The sequence below is a fragment of the Labeo rohita genome, chromosome 22, assembly GCF_022985175.1.
Source record: "Labeo rohita strain BAU-BD-2019 chromosome 22, IGBB_LRoh.1.0, whole genome shotgun sequence".
Lineage (NCBI taxonomy): Eukaryota > Metazoa > Chordata > Actinopteri > Cypriniformes > Cyprinidae > Labeo > Labeo rohita.
The window spans coordinates 58,016,248-58,037,648 of NC_066890.1; the positions used below are offsets into that span (position 1 = coordinate 58,016,248).

The 21,401-nt window shown below is 38.2% G+C and overlaps 1 protein-coding gene across 1 annotated transcript in view; it reads right to left on the minus strand.

The window, feature by feature from the left end:
* LOC127153746 (uncharacterized) overlaps positions 1-12,173 on the minus strand; it is a 242,600-nt gene extending 230,427 nt beyond the window's left edge. Inside the window, exons 1-4 of the mRNA XM_051094987.1 lie at positions 12,093-12,173; positions 11,487-11,592; positions 11,276-11,394; positions 10,784-11,003 (exon numbers count right to left, since the gene is read on the minus strand). Of these exons, the coding sequence (XP_050950944.1) occupies positions 10,784-11,003; positions 11,276-11,394; positions 11,487-11,592; positions 12,093-12,138 (491 nt within the window). The 5' untranslated portion in view covers positions 12,139-12,173. The remainder of the gene's footprint in view (positions 1-10,783; positions 11,004-11,275; positions 11,395-11,486; positions 11,593-12,092) is intronic.
* Positions 12,174-21,401: the final 9,228 nt, after the last annotated feature.

Sequence of the window (21,401 nt, forward strand, 5' to 3'; positions counted from 1 at the left end):
GAAATCCTAAACATCCGGTAAGATACTGTTTGCACTATTATGCAACATAATAAGATTTTTAAAAGCTTTTGCTGACTTGACAGTGGCCAGACTTCTGTTGTCATTTGAACTTTGCTTGTTGGTTTGGGAATTTAAAAGAAACCCTGTGACAACTTCCTCAAATGCAGACTTTCAGGAGAAGTGATACCAGTCTTGTCATCCAAATCGCTGTTATTTAATGTTAGTTCTCAAAAATTTTCAGACTGAGAATTTTAGCATCTCAAGAAGACCTTTTTACTGAGTATTCCTGGTTGTATCTGATGTGTTTCTCTTGTTTTTGTGTTTCAGCTAACAACTCTGTAATATAAGAAAAATGTTTTTGTGTGGGGTGATCAGATGTCCGCCCAGTTCCCCTAAAGGCGGAAATGAAATCCAGCTAAAAATATGCACCAAGTCTCAACCAGCTTTAAAAGAATGGATTTTTTTTTTAACCATGACCTTTTCAAAAGGAATAAATAATGTTTTTTTTTATTTTAACATACTTTAAAATAGAATTTATTCCTGTGATGAAAAGCTGAATTTTTATCAGCTGTTACTCCAGTCTTAAGTGTCACATGATCCTTCAGAAATCATTCTAATATGCAGATTTATTATTAGAATGATCAATGTTGATAATATCAACAGTTGTTGCCAAATATTTTTTGGAACCTGTGTTTGATTCTTTCATGAATAACAAGTTTAAAAAGTACAGTGTTTATTCAAAATATAAATATTTTATAACAATGTAAATTATTTATTATGAACTTTTAATAAACTTTTAATTATTAACTTAATACATCCTTGGTGAATAAAAGTATTAATTTCTTAAAAAAAAAAAAAAAGAAAGAAAGAAAGAAACTTGTACTGACCCCAAACTTTTGAACGGTAGTGTATATACAGTATTAGATAAAACATAGTGCTAGCAACATACATGAAAACTGAAAGTCATTTTGTGAGTTTATCATCTGAAAGAATGGTGTACTGGACTGAATGTTTTAAAACCTTAACCTTTAACATTTTAGGCTTCTTTGGATATAATGATGCAAAGATTCATAATATAAACCTGTCTGTGACGTCCTTTTTATATTTGCTCAGTTCATTTGTAGCTAATTTCTTCGGTTACTGTCAAATCATATGTTGTTATGTGGTGTCTTGTCTTTACAAAGAAATTAGACATAAGACAAAGTCTCTATCTCAGGGTATGCCTTTGCTTTAATGATACTTGTTTAATTTATGCTGGTCAAGGTCTGCATATTTAAAGCTGGTTATTTTGACATTTCATTTTATTAAGAAAAACAATGAATCTTATAATATTTTCATGTATAAGTGGCAATAAAAAAAAGTCTGATTCTCTTAAAATGACTGGAATTTTGTATATGACTGGAATGTGAGTATATCATATAATTATTGAGTTCGTATTCCGACTGTAACCCTGCAACATCTGCAGTTTCTCTGTACTTTCAGGAATGTGATTAATAAAACGTTCGCCTTTAACGTTTCAAGACATAAGACGTTTGGACACTAGATGGAGCTCTAGTATTATACTATGCACACTGCTTGTTTATGTACCATTTATATAGACTATGTTACCAGTGCAGTCACAAGAGCATGTGTGGGATGCTATATATATATAGCATTGGTTGTTGCTACAGTAAAAAAAAAAAAAAATCCGAACAAAACTCTTTCATTCTTTTAAGATCCCATATTAAATAATGAATAATTTCACAGTGAAAACAATAACTGTATTTTGCAGATTTTTGTTTGTTTGTTTGTTGTGTGTGTGTGTTAATATAGTAAATGCTTTTTGGTTTGTCAGTGTAAACATTGTGGTGAAGCATTTTCAATAACTCTAATAAAAGCAGTATAGCAATAAACAATAAAAGCAAAATACCACATAGCAAGCATGCTTGTTTTTTTTTTTTTTTTGTTTTGTTTTTTTAATACTGTTTTATATATATATATATATATATATATATACACTAAGGGGTAAGTTTAGGGTTGGGGTAGGTGTAGACGTTTTGGATAAATTGCACTGATAGGCTAGCGTACATCAAGTGTACGATTATCCACAAATAGGGACACAAAGATGTTTACTAAAATGTTTTATTTTCATGTAAAGTAAGAACTGGGGTGTATTCCAGAAAGCAAGGTTAACTTACCGTCTGCTAAACCCTGAACTGTCAGTTGATTAACCCAAACCTTGCTTACTCGAGGTATACTGGTTCCAAAAACGAGTTTATTCAACTCAGAGAATGTTCCTGGATAACACGCAAGACATTCTAAACAGAGTAACGAATCAACAAGTCACCATGGAAACGCTAAGATAAAGGGCGCCATACTGCTTCTTCTTCTATCGTTCAAAAGGTAATTTACATACTTTCTGCATAAAGCCACCTAATTGGTGGTTGTGCAATCTTTTTTTTTTTCCTTTAATCTTTAATCTTCGAGAATATCATTTATATTGTTTGTTTGAAGCTAATTGTATAAGTCAAATCACATAATTTTATTATAAAATAGATTATAAAAAAGCTGTCCACGATGTGTGAGATGATAATAAAATATAATATACATGAAATAAATATTACCTTGTCATAATAGTGTTAATAAATAAATTGTTATAAATTGTTCCATTATATTTGTCAATATAATAAACCTAATTAGAATAATATAATATTACCTTATATTTTACTTATATTAATGCTTTGTAATTAACGTATCATACAACTATTATTTCAGCTAACGCTGAAACATAGCCTACTCCAGAGTAGGTTATCTTCAGAGAGCAAATTGCTATGGCTACTTATATTATCTCCGTTTTGGGAATCGAAATTTGAGGTTATCCGCTTACATACCATTAAACATACCTGGCTATGTCACATAACCTGCTTTCTGGAACACCCCCACAGGAGGAATGCTTTTATTTACTCTAAACAACCCGCAGGGTGCCGCCATGTTCACGTGACGTCATACGCACGATATTGACGTTACGGACTTCCGCGTGAGATGCAGTGCTAAACATCCCAACTGGGTAGAGGCTAGAAGGAATACAGCTCTAGCTACTGGGCATGCGCACATCAGACTAACGTTATTTTTGTCACGCTGTACAACAATACTGTTTTGTTTTTGCTTTTTGTTTATAGTAAGGGGTAAGTTTAGGGTTGGGGTAGGTGTAAATGTTAAAAAATAAATAATAATAAATACATAATAATAAAAAAAGAAATTTAGTCTAAATGCTAAAACAATTCATTTCATTGTTATTTGAGTGGAACACATACTATGTCAGTGCCAAAAGTACATTACGAAAAAGAAATATTAAAGAAAAAAAATTAGGGAACAAAGTTCTATAGAAATTAGAACGAATGAAAGTGTATTGATTATTTGAAAACAACTGGCTTAATTAATAGAATCTAATTAGTGAGTGTTGGTTTAATTATTATTATTATTATTATTATTATTATTATTATTATCATTATTATCTGGGAGGTAGTTGACTCAGGCCCACACTCCGTTATGGTAGGTGGCAGTAATGCACCTTAACGTTAGAGGTTGACCGCCATAAAAACAACAACAAAAAAGGAGAAGAAGAAGATATGCAGTGCTGTTTTTTTGTTGTTGTCCTTCCACGTACGTTTTAAGTCTTGGCCATGAGCTATGTATCTAGAGACCACAATATCAAAGACTTGAGGGTGAGCTTTTTTAACTTGTAAACAACCACCCACCCACAGCACCCTAACAGCATCAAAGTAACCATCAGATCACCTTGTAAACAAATATTTGCTGATTGTACTAATTTTTCAAATCAACTAATTTTTCCAGTTAATTTAAGGATCTACAAGTCAGATTTCAATGGCCGTGAGTGACCTGATAACAGTTAATGGAAAACAGGTGCTAATCTTCACCATTCCTCTCAAGTTTGTATTTGGACTTTGACACCATCAAGTTCTCTGAAGGTGAGATTTTTGAGATTTAGATCTTCAAGAACAAGATCAGTCACCCCTTGTTTAGAGTGTTCAGTGAAAGATCAGTGGTGGTCATCGATTTACACGTTTATTATTGAGCACTTGGCTGCTGTACTAAAATATCTGTTTATAGAGCACTCTATCCATGGGCATCGCTAGGCCATTTTTAGGGGAGCTATAGGTCCTAGGATCGCCCCTGACTCTATCCATCAAAGGTAGAGTATACAGTATTATTCTGAACCCTAGATACCGCACTATGCTGTACGTGAAATACAAAAGGATCAAGTATTGTCTGGTTAACACAGTCTGTTAGCCCATGCTGTTTATATATTGTAACTACATTATGTGGTTCATATTATATACCTACAAAGACAAAACTCTGTAACTGCTGCGTAGAAAAGATCATAGTCTTAAAACTGCCACTTTGAGAAAATGTTAAGTGTCTTTGATGTGTCTTTCAATGACAGCACTGTTATTAATCTGAAAATAAATAAATAAATAAATAAATAAATAAATTTCCACGTCAGAAGGCATTTTGGAATGCATGATAGGAACTAGAAATCCACTGCCCAGTTTCAGTCAATATAACAAAAATTATTCATGCCATCCCAGCACAAATAAATTACATGGATACAGTGGATGCATTTTACAAATTTAGTTTAACTTGACATAAAATTAAGTGCAATTTGCAATTAAGAAAAAAATGTCTTTAGCTTATTTTAATTAAATTGGGTGGCTTAAATTTATTATCTGCAGGATCACGCCATTTATTAAGATCAAACTTCATATGCAATGAAAGTGTATGATTTTTTTATATATATTTTACAATATCAAAAACTGTTTGATTGAGGATTTTTTGACAGACATCAACAGTAATGGGTATTTCCTAGTAAAGCTGTTTTGTATAGGTCAGAAGTCTGTGAACATTATATGCATGGGAATGGAAAAAACACCCTTCAAATGCTGTTAACGTAAAGACAAACAGGCTCAAACTGACAGTAACCACAGATGTCCAGTAATAGACACATGCTCATGCAGAAGCTGTTTGTCTACCCAATGCCTCAAACCACATCTCTTTGCAGACACAAATTATTCAAACCACAGTGTGTTTCATTTTGCCTCTGAGTTGCTAGTAAGGTGGCAAAACTTCTGACAAACTGAGCTGCTAGTAAGGTGCCCAAGGGCCTCATGGAGTTATAATTTATTCAGTAAATGTATGTTATTTCACTTTTATTTTACATTACTACATGTGGTGGATTAATCAAATGGAGAGGCAATCTGTTTTTTTGTTCGTTAATAAAACATATTTCAATGGGTGACAACCAAAGCCTACAACTAACTTTTTTTTTCCACACCTACCAATGGCCAGGAAGTTTTACATCCATAAATATGTTTTACTATCCATGAAACTCCATGTGCATTATTTCAGGCTGGCAGAATGAATTGGGGAAACAAATCTAATTGCAATTCTCTGGTTTAAAAAAAAAAAAAAAAAAAAAAAAAAAAAAAACTTTCAGATGTGTTGGGAAAAAATACTGTTATTTATTTGATCATATATAAAAAAAAAAAAAAAAAAAAAAAAAAAACAGCAACACATTTAAAAAAAAAAAAACTCACACTGTGGTTTCTATGTTGTTTTTATGGAATAATAATAATAATAATAATAACAATAACAATAACCTCAAAGTCTATGTGGTGTTGAGCAGAATTGTTTTTGTACATATCTTGATAAAACTTTGGGAAACCTAGAAAGCTCCTGACCAAAAGAGGCATCCATAATCCAAAAGATAATGTCAAAAAAAAAAACTTTTTATCAAAAGTAGAGTTGTCATTTGATTAAAACATGATATGTTCATTAATTTTAATAAATTTGACTCTGAAAATACCCCCCAAAAATAATTTACAAATTGTAGCTTTAGAAAGAAATATTTTATTTGATTCAACATAAAATGTATTACATATAAACATTTATTCAATTCAATTCAATTCAGATTTATTTGTATAGCGCTTTTCACAATACATATCATTGCAAAGCAGCTTTACACCAAATTAATGTTTTTACAATATATGTAGTAGTAGCTTACTAGTGGTGACTATGTCAAGTTGATGTACATATGGCAGAGATGTATGGTAAAAATCAATTAATGACGTAATCAAACAGACAAAGAACACTATGAATTAGTAGCAAAATTCAGTAGTGCTGTATGTTGTTTCAGGGTTGGCATCATCTGAAGTCCTCTGAGGGGTTGGCATCATCTCTTCTTAAGTGTTCTGGATCCAGACTGGAGCTTGTGAATTCCTAGTTACCACGGGATGTCAATCCCATGGCAGCAATGGTCTAATGGCCATAGTTTAATTAGGCTGCAATGGCCTAATGTAAACTATGGAACATAAAAGAAGATCGTTTGAGAAACATCTGAGTATTTTTTGTTCATATAATGAAAGTCATGATAACCGAATCAGCTTTGTTACCAACAGTCTTCAAAATACCTCCTTTTATGTTCTCAATGAGTTATTCAAGATTTGAAACACAGATTTATTCAGACACTAAGCACCACTGTGTTGCTTGGAGATGCAACAATTCTACTATGGCTTCAAATGTAATATAAAAAATCTGAAGGTTGCCCCCCCTAAAAATGTCATTACAAGCAACTCTGCGTATTGTAAATAATATAATGGACATATACTTAAAATAACTGTGTAAGTAGTAAAACAATATAAACACAAAAAAGCGTTTTAATTTCAGAAATGTTTTAAGTTCCCCCTCCCTTGCCTAACAGTGATTTGGTCCACTGCCTGCTTTCCCCTTTTACTGATACACAACCTACACAACACACACGAGTCCGGTGGGAGAGAGCAAAGTTCTTCAGTAGTTATGTGTAAGTAACTTAGGCTGTCAAGGCTATTTTATTCACTTTAAATATTGGGTGAAATGATTGATCACATAATTTTTCCTGTATATATGATTTCAGGCTGAACTGTTTGAACAGCAATAATAGATGTATTAAAATAACAAAAAAATATTAAGTAGATCTTACCTCACAACTTCTCTGTTATTAGAGCTTTCAAAGGTAGTGTTAATACACACCTATAAATATGTTTAATGCAGAATTACATGGTTTTAATGGAATTAACAAATTAATTCAATTTGACTTTGTGATTTTCTCTCTCTCTCTCTCTCTCTCTCTCTCTCTCTCTCTCTCTCTCTCTCTCTCTCTCTCTCTCTCTCTCACTCACACTCACACACACAGGCAGACAGACATGTCTCTAACTGAGCATGCATTTATCAGTAAAATTAGAAAGACATGAGTTGCAATAGAAATGAAACCCAGAGGGATATGGAAATTAACATTGTTTTGTATGATACATTTTTATCATCATTGAAGCTCAAAATGTAAAACATCATCATACACTAAAATGGTAACTTGAAGGATTATTGTCTTAAAGTGCCCCTATTATGACAATTTAAAGGTTGATAATATTGTTTTAATAGACTCCCAAAACAGGTTTACATGTATGCAAGGTTAAAAAACACTTCAGTTTTCTCCAAAACTAGATTTAATTTTACCCCATTTCTAAATGATTCCTAAACGACTCGTGCAAAGCAGTTCGAAGAATCAGTCTCTCTAAACCCCTCCTTTCCGTGAGCCCTCACTGCTGTGATTGGTCAGATGGCGCAGTCCTTTATGATTGGTCTACCGGGTACAGCGTGTCGGAGAACGAAACGCCCATTGCCATAACTGACTGACAGCCTTGGATACTTGTCAATACATAGAAAAGATGGCATCGATTTTGCCATACCAATTCGAACCACAGTCTGATGATGAAACAGCTGAAGTGGCTGATCGAAAAGTTAACACGGTCTACCTTGGAAAGTGCTTTGCTTATGTAAGCGAACCGGGCACACCTCTATGTTGTAAACTTCAACACTGTATAATGCATTAAGGCGGCTTTCACACCGAACGCGGAAAACGCTGGGTTCAGTGCAGCCCTTCAGAGCGCAGCGGCAAAATTTTATTTGAACAACTTATTTGAACTTTGTCCACGCTCCGCTGCGCGTCCGCTTTGGTTGAGGCAGAAACAAGCCGTCCTCGCAGGGCGGAAGACATTGAAACGAATGGGTTTCATAGCACAGCGCTTTCCGCATTCGGTGTGAAAGCCGCTTCGTGCGCCATCCTTTATCATTACTCCAACTAATGAGACAGACAGACAGACAAGCTGCATCAATCACAAATTGTCAGACTACAGTGGGTTTACAGCTGAACAACAGAACTACAGAAGCGTGATTTAACCAGTTAGCAAGACATGTGCTGGGTTGTTACACAACATAACATACACAAATACGTATTTTGAACGATCGCCAGAAAATACAATCTTTGTAGATTCATCATCTTTTGGAAGTGAATATAAAACAGTTTTACTCACAGCATATGATACAGCGTCTTCCGTATAATGTACGTGTAAATTTCCATGTGACGTAAACCACATGGAAATTTGACTGTTTGTGGGCAGACAATATGCAAATGTGTTACTTCATGACGTGTGGCCGTAACAGAAAAAGATTCGACAAAAAGATAGACAATAACTTTATTTATCGTGCACTGTCGGCTTCACAACTTTGCAGATAGTTTATGTTTACATACAGCTACATGACACACTGCATGAAAGGACATATTTAAAAAGGCATAATAGGGGCACTTTAAACACCGTCTTCATGCTATGTACACATGCTATCATTGCAAGTAAAATGTTTGATGCACTTTACACCGTTGATATGAAATATAAGATGATGTAGAGGTTTGGGGGTGGGGCCAGCAACTGCGTTAAAATATTTTAATCGTGTTATTTTTTCATAACTAATTAATTACGCTTACACATTAAACTGACAACCCTAATCAGAAGATGAAATGGTGGATGTGGACTTATCAAAATGCTAGTAAAAGGCTGGATCTGGTACACATGACTGAAGTTTGATCATCATCTCCTGGTGGCGACAGGTGCATATACCACATCATTCTCCTCACTGGCTTCCTGTTTAAATAAAACAAAAACAAATAATTAAGAAACAAATTCTTCCTGTATATATGATTTCATTTTTTTTTTTTTTTTTTTTAACATTTATTTGAAAATGATCTAAACATCCTTTGATCTGGTGCTCTTTTAAAAATTCAGTGTCATAAGTATTAATGGAGAGAAGTCAGTCCTTTTAAAAATATCTGATATGGTGCTCCTTTGTGTCATTGTCTGTAGAATAACCCCTTTGCACACAAGCGTGTGCATAAATTTGTTTTGCAGCAGAAATAATACAGACATCAAACATATATTATTTGTAAATTATCTTACTGATTTATGTGCTTTTCTTTTGTAGAATATTGGATCAGCGTAAGTGATCTCTTCACCAGGAGTCTGAACTGTTTGAACAGCAATAATTACATGCATTAAAACAACATATATATTAAGTAGATATTTCCTCACAACTTTTCTGTTATTAGAGCTGTCAAAGATAGTGTTAATACACACCTATACATATGTTTAATGCAGAATTCCATGGTTTTAATGGAATTAATGAATTCATTTTGACTTTATGTGAGTTTCTCTCTCTTTCTTACTCTCACACACACACACACACACACACACGTACGTCTCTAACTGAGCATGCATTTATCAATAAAATTAGAAAGACATGAGTTGCAATAGAAATCAAACCCAGAGGGATATTTAAGGAAATTAACATTGTATGATACATTTTTATCATAATTGAAGCTCAAAATGTAAAACATCTTCATGCATTAAAATGGTAACTTGAACACCAGCATCACCAGTAGGATTGTTGTCTTAAATGAGTTGACATTATTAAAACAATGCAGATTTGCATTTCTTTGTTACCATTTTCAGTGTGTTTTGATGCAGTCATTTTTATGCATGTGAGTCGATAAATACATATTGTTTGGTTTTATGTAGTCATGTATTATAAAAATGAAGAATTATTAAAAATAAATGTGACCCTGGACCACAAAACCATGCAGTCATTTTTAATTTAGCTTTATACATCATCTGAAAGCTGAATAAACAAGCTTTCTATTGATGTATGGTTACGATAGGACAGTATTTGGCCGAGATACGACTATTTGAATATATGGAATGTCAGGGTGCAAAAAAAATAAATAAATAAATATTTGGACAACCTTTAAAGTTGTCCAAATTAAGCTCTTAATAATGCATATTACTAATCAAAATAAAGTTTTGATATATTTACAGTAGGAAATTTACAAAATATCTTCATGGAACACGATCTTTACTTAATTTCCTATTGATTTATGGCATAAAAGAAAAATCAATAATTTTGATCCATACAATGTATTTTTGGCTATTGCTACATATATACCCAAGCGACTTGATTGATTTTGTGGTCCAGGTTCACAAATGATAACTGGGGCTATCGTGAACTTAACATTATTATAATACTAGTTTGTACCACTTGCCTTCTTGATCAGCTTTTTTACATTTCATGCAGATCCAGAAGATCACAACTGCAGCTACAATCAACAAAGATCCAGTGGCAGAAGATATTAGTGCTATCAGAGCTGCAAAGTCTGTATGATGTGAAGGAGGCTGTTCGTCCAGCACTGTAATGATAAAGAAAGAAGTGAACACATCAGTTTTATCTACAGCAAAATACAGAGATGAGTTCAGTAAATAATCACTAATGTCACTGCTGCCTTATACCTGCACATGTGTGACAGAGTTTTCTGAAGTTCAGATGTGTGGTCTGGTTGCTGATGGGATTGTTGATCACACAGCTGTAGGTGTTTTTATCCTGATATTCCACCTCCAGAGGTAGAGAGAGACTGATGCTGAGATCAGACACACTGATGCTGGACAATAAACTGTTTCCTTTGTACCAGGAGAGACTCACATGACTCACATTCACCACTGAACACAACAATGAACAATATGATGATGATGATGATGATGATGAAGAACAGTTTGAAAAGTTACTGCTGATGACAGGAACAGGCAGACAAGCTGAAAGATTAGAAAAATACTACTATGACTACTACAACTAATAATAATAACAATAATATTAATAATAATAACAATAAAATTACACTGAGATACGAAATTGGGGAAAAATTAGTAAAAACAAAAAAACAAAAAAACATTCAATATACTGAAAAAGGAAAGTAAAAAAAATATATGTATCTCAGACTTTATAATTGCTGAGAATGAGAAATCAGTTATTCATGTGCATCTTCTTTAAAGCTATAACAAATACAAGAAACCAATATTTAACCCACCATACACTGTGAGACTGAAATTCTTGCTCACACTGTTGGTCTGTACTTTATAGAGTCCAGCATGTTGAGTTGTGATGTTTGTGATGATCAGAGATCCAGTCTGATGATCCAGCTTTAGTCTGTTTTTGAATCTCCCATCAGTACTATTGTCATATACAGTGACTCTGCCAGCAATTACATTGATTTTAACTATTAAAGTGTTTTTCCAAACCTCCACAGAATCAGATCCTCATCAATTATTTCAGTAAAACCAGAGCTTAGAGTGACTGAATCTCCCTCCATCACTGATGTCAATGCATCTGTATCACCAAACACACCTAGAAAACAATTGGTCACAGATTAAAGCTAATTGGTTGTTTTACTTAACATAGACCTGTAGTTTGTGACCTCATTGAAGTGAAATTAACAACAAATAGAGAGTTGAGAGTCTGAGAGAGAAAAGCACCATTTAGGGAAAAAATCAATAGATAAAAACTCATAGCCCTTGTAATCAGAGATAGTGATGGTTTTGAAAAGTTGGGTTACTGATGTTGTGCCACAGATAACATTGAATTTTGTCATTTTAACATTTATATCCTGCCTTGAGTCTGTAAAAATAGGTATGATTGCTTCAGATATTTTAAGGGGATATTCAAATTAACTATTTTAGAAAAAGTTTATGTGACTGACTGAATCTGTCCCTAATGTGATCATCTGCATGTGGTAAACTTGAATCTTTACAGTATCCTGTTCAATATAACAACTGCTAGTCCATCACTATAAAAATCAAAACATGAAACATTAATAGAAAACACATAAAACATAATTTAAAACTTACCAACCAGTTGCCACAAACACAAGCAGAACACATCAACATAAACCATTCTTTGATTGATCTAATGGTGGGAATTTCCATAAGCGGACTGCTTTGACAGCAGAACTGTGATGTTAATTTAGCATGCGTGTAGATCCTCCCCCAACAGGATCTGACCACTGTTCAGTTGATGCACACTTGTTGTGATCTCACTTATGTCACAGCCACAAATATGCTTTAAGCTGTCATTACAACTCACTGGCAGAAAACCTTCTTTAACACAGAGAGTTAAGATGATCACACTGTTTTATTTTTCCTTTCATTGTTTGTAGCCATATATAACAGTGAAGGAGTTCATGAGTGATGCATGATAAGTAGAACTTATATTTGTCCTCTGACTTAAATTTACCTCAAACATCAATATTAATGGATTTGCCTTATTTCATTGTAAAAATGTTTTGTGTGCATGGATTCTTTGGTTCTTTTTAGCAGGAGAGAAAATGAAAGGCTTCAGCCCAAAAACTGACACACACATCAACCACATCTAATAATAAACAAACATTGTCACACTAAGCTGCTAGTGTAATGCGTACTCAACTGACAACCTGTTAGAAATCTACACTCTAAAAACTGCTGGGTTAAAAACAACCTAGCACTGGGTAAAATAAATGTTGGTTTAAATGTTTAAAAGAGAACTCCACTTTCAGAACAATAATTTGCAAAAAATGTACTCGCCTCCTTATCATCCAAGATATCATCTACCGTCTTGGTAGGTAATCCTATAGCAGACATGCACCAGTGCATTCTCTAAAGCGACAGCACTTTCTTAAAATTAATAATTTAGCAACAAGAAAATCACTCACTGCTCTTGATTGAATAGCTTTTTTTTTTTTTAACTTTAATAAAGATTAATATATAATTTATACAGTACAATTTGAAATGCTATTTTACCTTTGATTACTTTATTAAATTTCTGTACCTAAAAACTAATGTTAGTTCTAATTGTGTTGAACATTATTATTTAAATTATATTTCAAAATAGTTTGGCTCATTTCTTTACCTTCCCCTCTTCTCAATGACATACAAAAACATGTCTACCATATAATGCAAATTAGCTTATAAAACAGAATAGCTAATATATATATATTTTTTTCTTCAAACTATATTAATATTATTATGGTTATTAATAGTGCATAAATCTAAAGCTTTTGAGACTATTATTTTGGGTTATTTATTTGCCATTAAAATGTATTCTTTTTCAGTTTCAGCACATGCCCCTTAAAAGGTCTGTGCACGGTCCTGAAGGGCGGAGCCACGGAGTTCTCCCCGCTGAGATAGCCCTAGTCTCGCGTAGCCAGACCTTCAGACTGACGGCTGGAGGTCTGGAATTCATAGCAGCTTTCTTTGGCCAAGGCCCGCCCATAAGGCCGTTTGACCGACATGTCAAACAACCAATCACAGTTCGTTTCGTTCAGCGTCACGTTTCGGGGCGTCCCCACAACAACAGACCGGCGTGCAACAAGTCAGTCAGCATAGAAAATCAAAGAATGAGAAAAAAACAAGCAGTAAGTCATTGATCTGTTCGTGCACGTATAACAACAATGGCGTCTGCATTATATCTCTTTTTGTCTCCACTAAGTGCCTCAAACAAAACTCCTGGACATCTCTTAAAGAGTCTATGCCGTGAACCTTGCATACTTTTGAGAATCCTACGTTTAGCTGATCTTGATAAATGCTCATTGTCACTCATGTAAACGCGACAGTTTTTCTTCTGCAATCACACGTCTGCGCTTTGTTTCCCGGTGGACCGAAAATAAACGCGACACTCGCGTCCCCCGGAAATCCGATAAAATTCAACCAATCAGATGACGACTTCGACATTTGGGTTGCTGTGTGGGCTGGGGGGCACACAGCAGAGTGGGCCCCAATTGGGCATTGTGGGCCCATAAAGTGTGTGGGGATGCTGGGTGGGTGGGGGGTGTGGGCACTGTGGGGATGCTGTGGGCTGGGTGTGCACTGTGGGGATAGTGTGGGCATGCTGTGGGCTGGGCACTGGGGATAGTGTGGGCATGCTGTGGGCTGGGGTGGGCACTGTGGGGAAAGTGGGGATGCTGTGGGCTGTGGGCACTGTGGGTGTGGGGCACTGTGGGGACAGTAGTGTGGGGATGCTGTGGGCTGGGTGTGGGCACTGTGGGGATAGTGTGGGGATGCTGTGGGCTGGGTGTGGGCACTGTAGGGATAGTGTGGGGATGCTGTGGGCTGGGTGTGGGCACTGTAGGGATAGTGTGGGGATGCTGTGGGCTGGGTGGGCATGTGTGGGCTGGGTGTGCACTGTGGGGATAGTGTGGGCATGCTGTGGGCTGGGTGTGGGCACTGTGGGGGATAGTGTGGGGATGCTGTGGGCTGGGTGTGGGCACTGTGGGGGATAGTGTGGGGATGCTGTGGGCTGGGTGTGGGCACTGTGGGGATAGTGTGGGGATGCTGTGGGCTGGGTGGGGTGTGGGCATGTGTGGGCTGTGGGCACAGTGGGGATAGTGTGGGGATGCTGTGGGCTGGGTGTGGGCACTGTGGGCATGATGCTGGGATGGGTGTGGGGGATGCTGTGGGCATGCTGTGGGTGTGGGCACTGTGGGGATAGTGTGGGGATGCTGTGGGTGGGGTGTGGGCACTGTGGGGATAGTGTGGGGATGCTGTGGGCTGGGTGTGGGCACTGTGGGGATAGTGTGGGGATGCTGTGGGCTGGGTGTGGGCACTGTAGGGATAGTGTGGGGATGTGGGCTGTGGGCTGGGTGTGGGCACTGTGGGGATAGTGTGGGGATGCTGTGGGCTGGGGGTGTGGGCACTGTGGGGAGGGTGGGGCACTGTAGTGTGGGGATGCTGTGGGGCTGGGGTGTGGGCACTGTGGGGGATAGTGTGGGGATGCTGTGGGCTGGGTGTGGGCACTGTGGGGAAGTGTGGGCATGCTGTGGGGATGCTGTGGGTGGGGGTGTGGGCACTGTGGGGATAGTGTGGGGCATGCTGTGGGCTGGGTGTGGGCACTGTGGGGATAGTGTGGGGATGCTGTGGGCTGGGTGTGGGCACTGTGGGGATAGTGTGGGGATGCTGTGGGCTGGGGGGTGTGGGGCAGTGTGTGGGGATAGTGTGGGGATGCTGTGGGCTGGGTGTGGGCACTGTGGGGATAGTGTGGGCATGCTGTGGGCTGGGTGTGGGCACAGTGGGAAAGTGTGGGATAGTGTGGGGATGCTGTGGGCATGCTGTGGGTGGGTGGGCACTGTGGGGATAGTGTGGGGATGCTGTGGGCTGGGTGGGGGCACTGTGGGGATAGTGAAAGTGTGGGCTGGGTGGGATGCTGTGGGCTGGGTGTGGGCACTGTGGGGGAGTGTGTGGGCATGCTGTGGGCAGTGGGGTGTGGGCACTGTGGGGGGATAGTGTGGGGATGCTGTGGGCTGGGTGGGGGCACACTGGGGGCACTGTGGGGAGTGTGGGCATGCTGTGGGTGGGGGGATAGTGTGGGGCTGGGTGGGGAAAGGGGGCACTGTGGGGACAGTGGGGAAAGTGTGGGCATGCTGTGGGCTGGGTGGGGGCACAGTGGGGAAAGTGTGGGCATGGTGTGGGCTGGGTGGGGGGGGAAAGTGTGTGGGGATGCTGTGGGCTGGGTGGGGGCACTGTGGGGATAGTGTGGGGATGCTGTGGGCTTGGGGTGTGGGCACTGTGGGGATAGTGTGGGGATGCTGTGGGGCGGGGTGTGGGCACTGTGGGGAAGTGTGGGGATGCTGTGGGGCTGGGTGGGGGCACTGTGGGGATAGTGTGGGCATGCTGTGGGCTGGGTGGGGGCACAGTGAGGCAAGTGTGGGCATACTGTGCTATGCCTTGGGTGGGTGTGGGCACTGTGGGGAAAGTGTGGGGATGCTGTGGGCTACAGGGTGGGGGCACTGTAGGGCCCCAGTGTGGGGATGCTGTGGGCTGGGTGGGGGCACCTGTGAATGGCCATTGTGGCCTTAACAAATAACAAAATTAGTTTGCTTTTACTTTGTACCTGCAAAATGCCACAATATTACTATTAATGCATATGCAGAATAACTGCACGCTGAAAGTAGAAGCAATAAATTAAGAGTCATAAATTTTAAATACTTTCATTTATTCACAGCCACGTAAAAAAAACTACTGTTCAAAAAATTTCTCCAGAAAATACTACTGTTTAAAAGTTTAGAAAAATTACTGTTTTCTGTTTTAAGATTTAAAATCAGTTATTTTTTTGAAAGAGCTCTCTTAGTGTATTTGAACTAATTTGGTGCTCAAGAAACATTTCTTATCATCAGCGGTCTTGAAAACTGTTGTGCTGCTTTAGATTTTTGAGGAATTCATTATATATTTTTTTCAGGATCCTTTGAATAATGCTTTTAAAAGAGCAGCATTTATTTGAAATAGGATTTTTGTGCAACAATGTAAAAGTTTTTATCAATTTAATGTATCCTTGCTGAATAAAAATTATTTCTTAAAAATGAAAAATTGAAAAATATATTTCTTAAAAAAATAAATAAATAAACAATACTGACCCCAAACTACTGAACAGTGGAATATATTAAATAATTTTATAAAACAGAGCAATGATCAATTATAACTAAATCAGAACGTAAAGTATATTATAAATAAATCCCCTAAGGGGCAACAGTAGAACTCTGCCTGATCGCTGTTCTTCTGCTCCTTTCACCATCCCAAGTCTGCAGAGGCATTTTAATAGATGTTTCCATTTTAGATGCTGTGGCCAGCCTGCTTTTTGTTCCATCATCTAAGTGACAAAGAAAAAAGTGAGATTAAGGGAAAACAGTGAATAAAAAAGTAAATTAATTCATATACAACATTGTCTCAGTGTTTTTTGTCAATACTACGAAAGTCAGTGGCAAATAAACTTAAATGCACTTACATTACAAAAGATGCAGCGACCTGGTGACTCTTTGTTTAGCTGAAGTTGACAAACCAAAGGGAGAAAAAAATATTAGTGAAATATAACAATACAACTTAAAGGCCTGGTTTCACAGACAGGGCTTAGACTAAATCAGGATTAGGCCATAGTTCAATTAGGACATTTAAGTAACTTTTTATAAATGTTGTCACGGGGGCGGAGCAAAGCGACAGACACAGTGGGCGTGACGTCAGGCCTCGGAGAGGCTTTTATTAAACAATAAAACAAAGTGTCCAAAAAAGGGGGAAAAAGTGTCCAAAATAAAAGGGGGATCTGGTGTCCTCGAAGTGACGGGGTTCCGTGAAGGAGGGGTAGTGTTCCGAAGGGAAGGGTCCAGGTAAGGGGCGGAGTCCGGCGGCCGCACGCGCTCCCCGCTCAGGTCCGGGGTGCGAGGGGCGGCGGCTTTTCTAGCGGCATCGTCCTCCTCCACCTATGCGGCGCTTCTGGGGGATTACACGGCCCGGGATCCTAGCCCGCCAGCCGTCACGGGTGCGGTCCTCATCCAGACCCGCGGGGTCCGGCAACTCGTCCTGCGGCGCTGGTTCCCTCTTCACCCCTTCCTGGACCCACGAGGACACCAGCGTGCATGCACGGGGAAGAGACCGGTCTCCTGAGGAGAGGCGTGCTCGGCATTTTAACAGCGGCGGTGATGAGGCTTCATTAACATCAGGTGTGCCTCATCACACGCCGCCAGACCTGGATGTTTCAGCGCCCCTCCTCCTCCCACACGCCCACTCCCGTCGGGAGCCTGGTGAAGGGCGGCGATTACCGACGGGGTGCAGCTGACAATAGGGGGGGAGGCAGTTGACTCGTCACAATGTTTAAACATTATAAATGTTACAAACATTACTGGTGTCCATCTTGAAGGAAAACAAAGGCACTGATATATTTTAAGATCAGTCAGTGTAAGTTTCTTTGACCTGAAACAGCTTGGATTTACATTTTACTCTGGGACTAGGCTTAAGCCTTGTCTGTGAAACCGGGGGAAAAAGTATTAAGGTTTTGACTACCTGACTCACTTACAGCAGTGGTGTCCTGAAGGACCAACATCCGACAGAGTTCAGCTCCAACCTGTCCACACGCCTGCTTGGAAGTCTGTGGTTCTCCTGAAGACCCTGATCAGCTGGTTCAGCTGTACATGGTTGGGGCTGGAGTAGATTGAAATCAGTACTCAAAAGAGAAATAAGACAAACATTATATTAATGGTATAAAACAAACAAACAAACAAATAAATAAATAACACTATGTAAAATAATATCTGCGAATGTAAAAGGAAGAAAAAATAAATAAAAATAAGTTAAGCATTACACAGGTTACCAATTATGAAACAGCCAGGATAAATCATTATACATGAATATGCTACCTTAATATTATTTCCTGGGCTATATATATATATATATATATATATATATATATATATATATATTTTTATTTTTTTTTTTTTTACTTTTACTTTCATTACATATTTTCATAATTGTTAAATTAGTATCCCAGATGGCTGATTACATATGACAGTGATAATCTTTATGGCTACATACCAGTGGCGGCTACTGGTCTGTCAAATAGGGGAAGCTCATTTTCGGCCTACATCATAAAATTGTCTATTTATTTAAAAGTAAATTCTGCCCTACGTTCCTTTTCAAGAAAATGGTCTGTGACCCTGTCGTACCAACTAGGCGTCTTTTCCAGTGACTTGACCAGTGTCCTCTCAATGGCCAGCAGAGCTAGGCTGTTTAAATGGCCTTGGCCCATTGTGTTTCGGGTGTAGGACTTGAGCCGCTTTAAACAGGAGAAGACCTGTTATTTTTCCCTATCTTTTGCACCAAATCAATCTTAGGTGTTGATCTGCCCTGCTGTTTAATTCCAAGTTTTTCCTCGTAAGGAACACTTTCAAATGGCTTCGCCAAAATCAGGTCGACAATATTAGCCATCGTGTGCAGTTTCACCCACGACGCTAGCCTAGCCTACTATATGAATGAATGAATGAACGATCTAAAAAAAAATATTAAACTCTGTAAAAGTGAAACAAGGAATGTGGTGTATAATTGTGTGAAATGTATGATGAAAATCAAGCAATTTCGCCAAGCAAATATAAAGAAATAGGTTGCAGTAGTTTTTATTTCGACTGAACTTGAGAAATCCGCGATGGGACTGAGCGCGAATATTCCTTATAGTACAAAATCGCTGTCAGTCAAAAGGAGATGCAATCTTTCGACAGACCCTCCAATCATCACGCAGAAGCTCGGAGTCCAGGCCAGCCCACTCCTCATTTGCTCCTCATTCACCCCCAGAGACGCTGAGCGTCCGTGGGCGGGACATAATCGCAGCGTTTATCCAATGACCGTCTAGTTTCAAAGCACTGAAAAAACGTTCAAAGCAGCCGCATTGAAGTCAATGGACGCTGGGCTTCAACGGGGAAATGCACTGTGACGCTACGGGAATGTATGAGAAGAAAATCAAGTCAGCCGACCTGCTATATCTAACTGATTCTGAACGAACTCGTCTTTGAGATGAACGTTTTCTAACGCATTTTTAGTCAATAAAATGTTAATACAATAGTACATAATTTGACCATTAATTTTGTGACATTATAGGGGAAGCTGAGCTTCCCTTGCAGTCTTAAAGAAATCGCCACTGCTACATACTGATTCACGAGTTTTGTTTGAGACGCACCCGGACTGTACTCTAACGAGTGTCTCTCTCTCTCTCATTTACCGATGTCTATCAGTTATAAACAGATAACGTTACATTAATGATATGTAATGTAATGATATGTTTTATAAGCGTGTAGCTGAGGTATTGTATTGTGCTATATATAAATCCCTGGTTGTGTTGCTATTTAAGACTATAAAACAAAGATTAGCTCCTTCTTGCTCGACTATTATTAATTCATCGCGTAAACAGCAACGGAAAACGACAATAATCCAAATTAACACCAAAATGGACGTAAACTAACTTAATTCAGTGAATTTAAGTGTAATTTTAAAGGATATATTACCTCAGAGATTAAAGTTACCTCAGAAAACGGCTTTTCGACCGTTATGACCGTTCGTCGTTTAAACAAGTGACGCACTTGTATTTAAATTTACCACTAAGATGGGTGTAATTTAATTCCTATTTATTAATTCACAGCCATTTTGACGAAGTTTAATAGAAAATTAAGAAATTAACCAAGAAATTTAAAATCTTACCTGATTGAGTAGAGCCTGGGCAGTACCAGTCGAAGTCTGAATGACCGCTCATTAACGATGCAGAGTTCCAGCAGTTCCCGTTCTCATTGGCTAGAATTAATCACGTGCTGAAGAGCTGACGCGCCATTTAACGTATTATATCATTACATATTTATTTTTCCTTTTAGAAATATTTAATAAAAGATAACATCACTAATCAATACCAGCAATAACAATGAATAAATTAACAAATCAATGATCTGATTATTCACATGATTTAATTGTCTCAAATAACTTAATTTTATTTAATGATAGCCTACATGCTGCAACTGTGGTGGTGAACATAGTGCTGCTTTTGGAGGGTGCCCAGTTCAAAGGCAGGCTAGAGAGATACAGAAATATAAAATATCCAACCAAGTTTCATATGCTGATGCAGCTAAAAAAGTGAAGGAAATCGAACTTGCCAGAAGCAGGGATACAGTGGTGGCTAACCCAAGTCAGTCAGTAAGAAGACAATCAATAGAAATCCCAGCTCGTGCAATAAATCATGAGCAAACAGAAATAAATCCATGGGTTAAAAAGATAAAGGAGGATACACTGATCATGGATAAAATCAGCTTTATATGCAAGATTGTGAATGTAGCAATGCAGCAACAGAGGAAAAGTGATAGAATAAAGACCGTCCTGGAGGCAGCAACAGAGTTATTAGGGATCAAAGATATCAAAGCAGAAATGATCCATGAGATGTTGAATCCTACCAACTATGATGGATTGTCTCAAGGTGATTAGTCTACTGATGGTATTTCATATCCTCCAATGGAATGCCAGAAGTCTAATAGCGAACGGGCAAGAATTCAAAAAAGATTTGAATGATACACCTGACATTATATGTATTCAAGAAACATGGTTAAGACCACATTTGGAATTTGTTCTGTCAGGGTATAGTTACGCTAGATGTGACAGAAGCTCAGCACAAGGTGGAGGTTGTGTAACATTTATTAGAGATTCTCTAGCATACAGAAGGATAAATGTTCCAAATGAGTATGAATGTGTAGCAGTATAAGTATGCAGTCCCAGAGGAAACATAAAAATAATAAACTTCTATAATCCTTGTAAGAGGCTATCAATGGAAATGTTTCAAGGGATTAGTGAACGGGTGGATAGAAGAGCAATATGGTGTGGAGATTTTAATGCCCATAA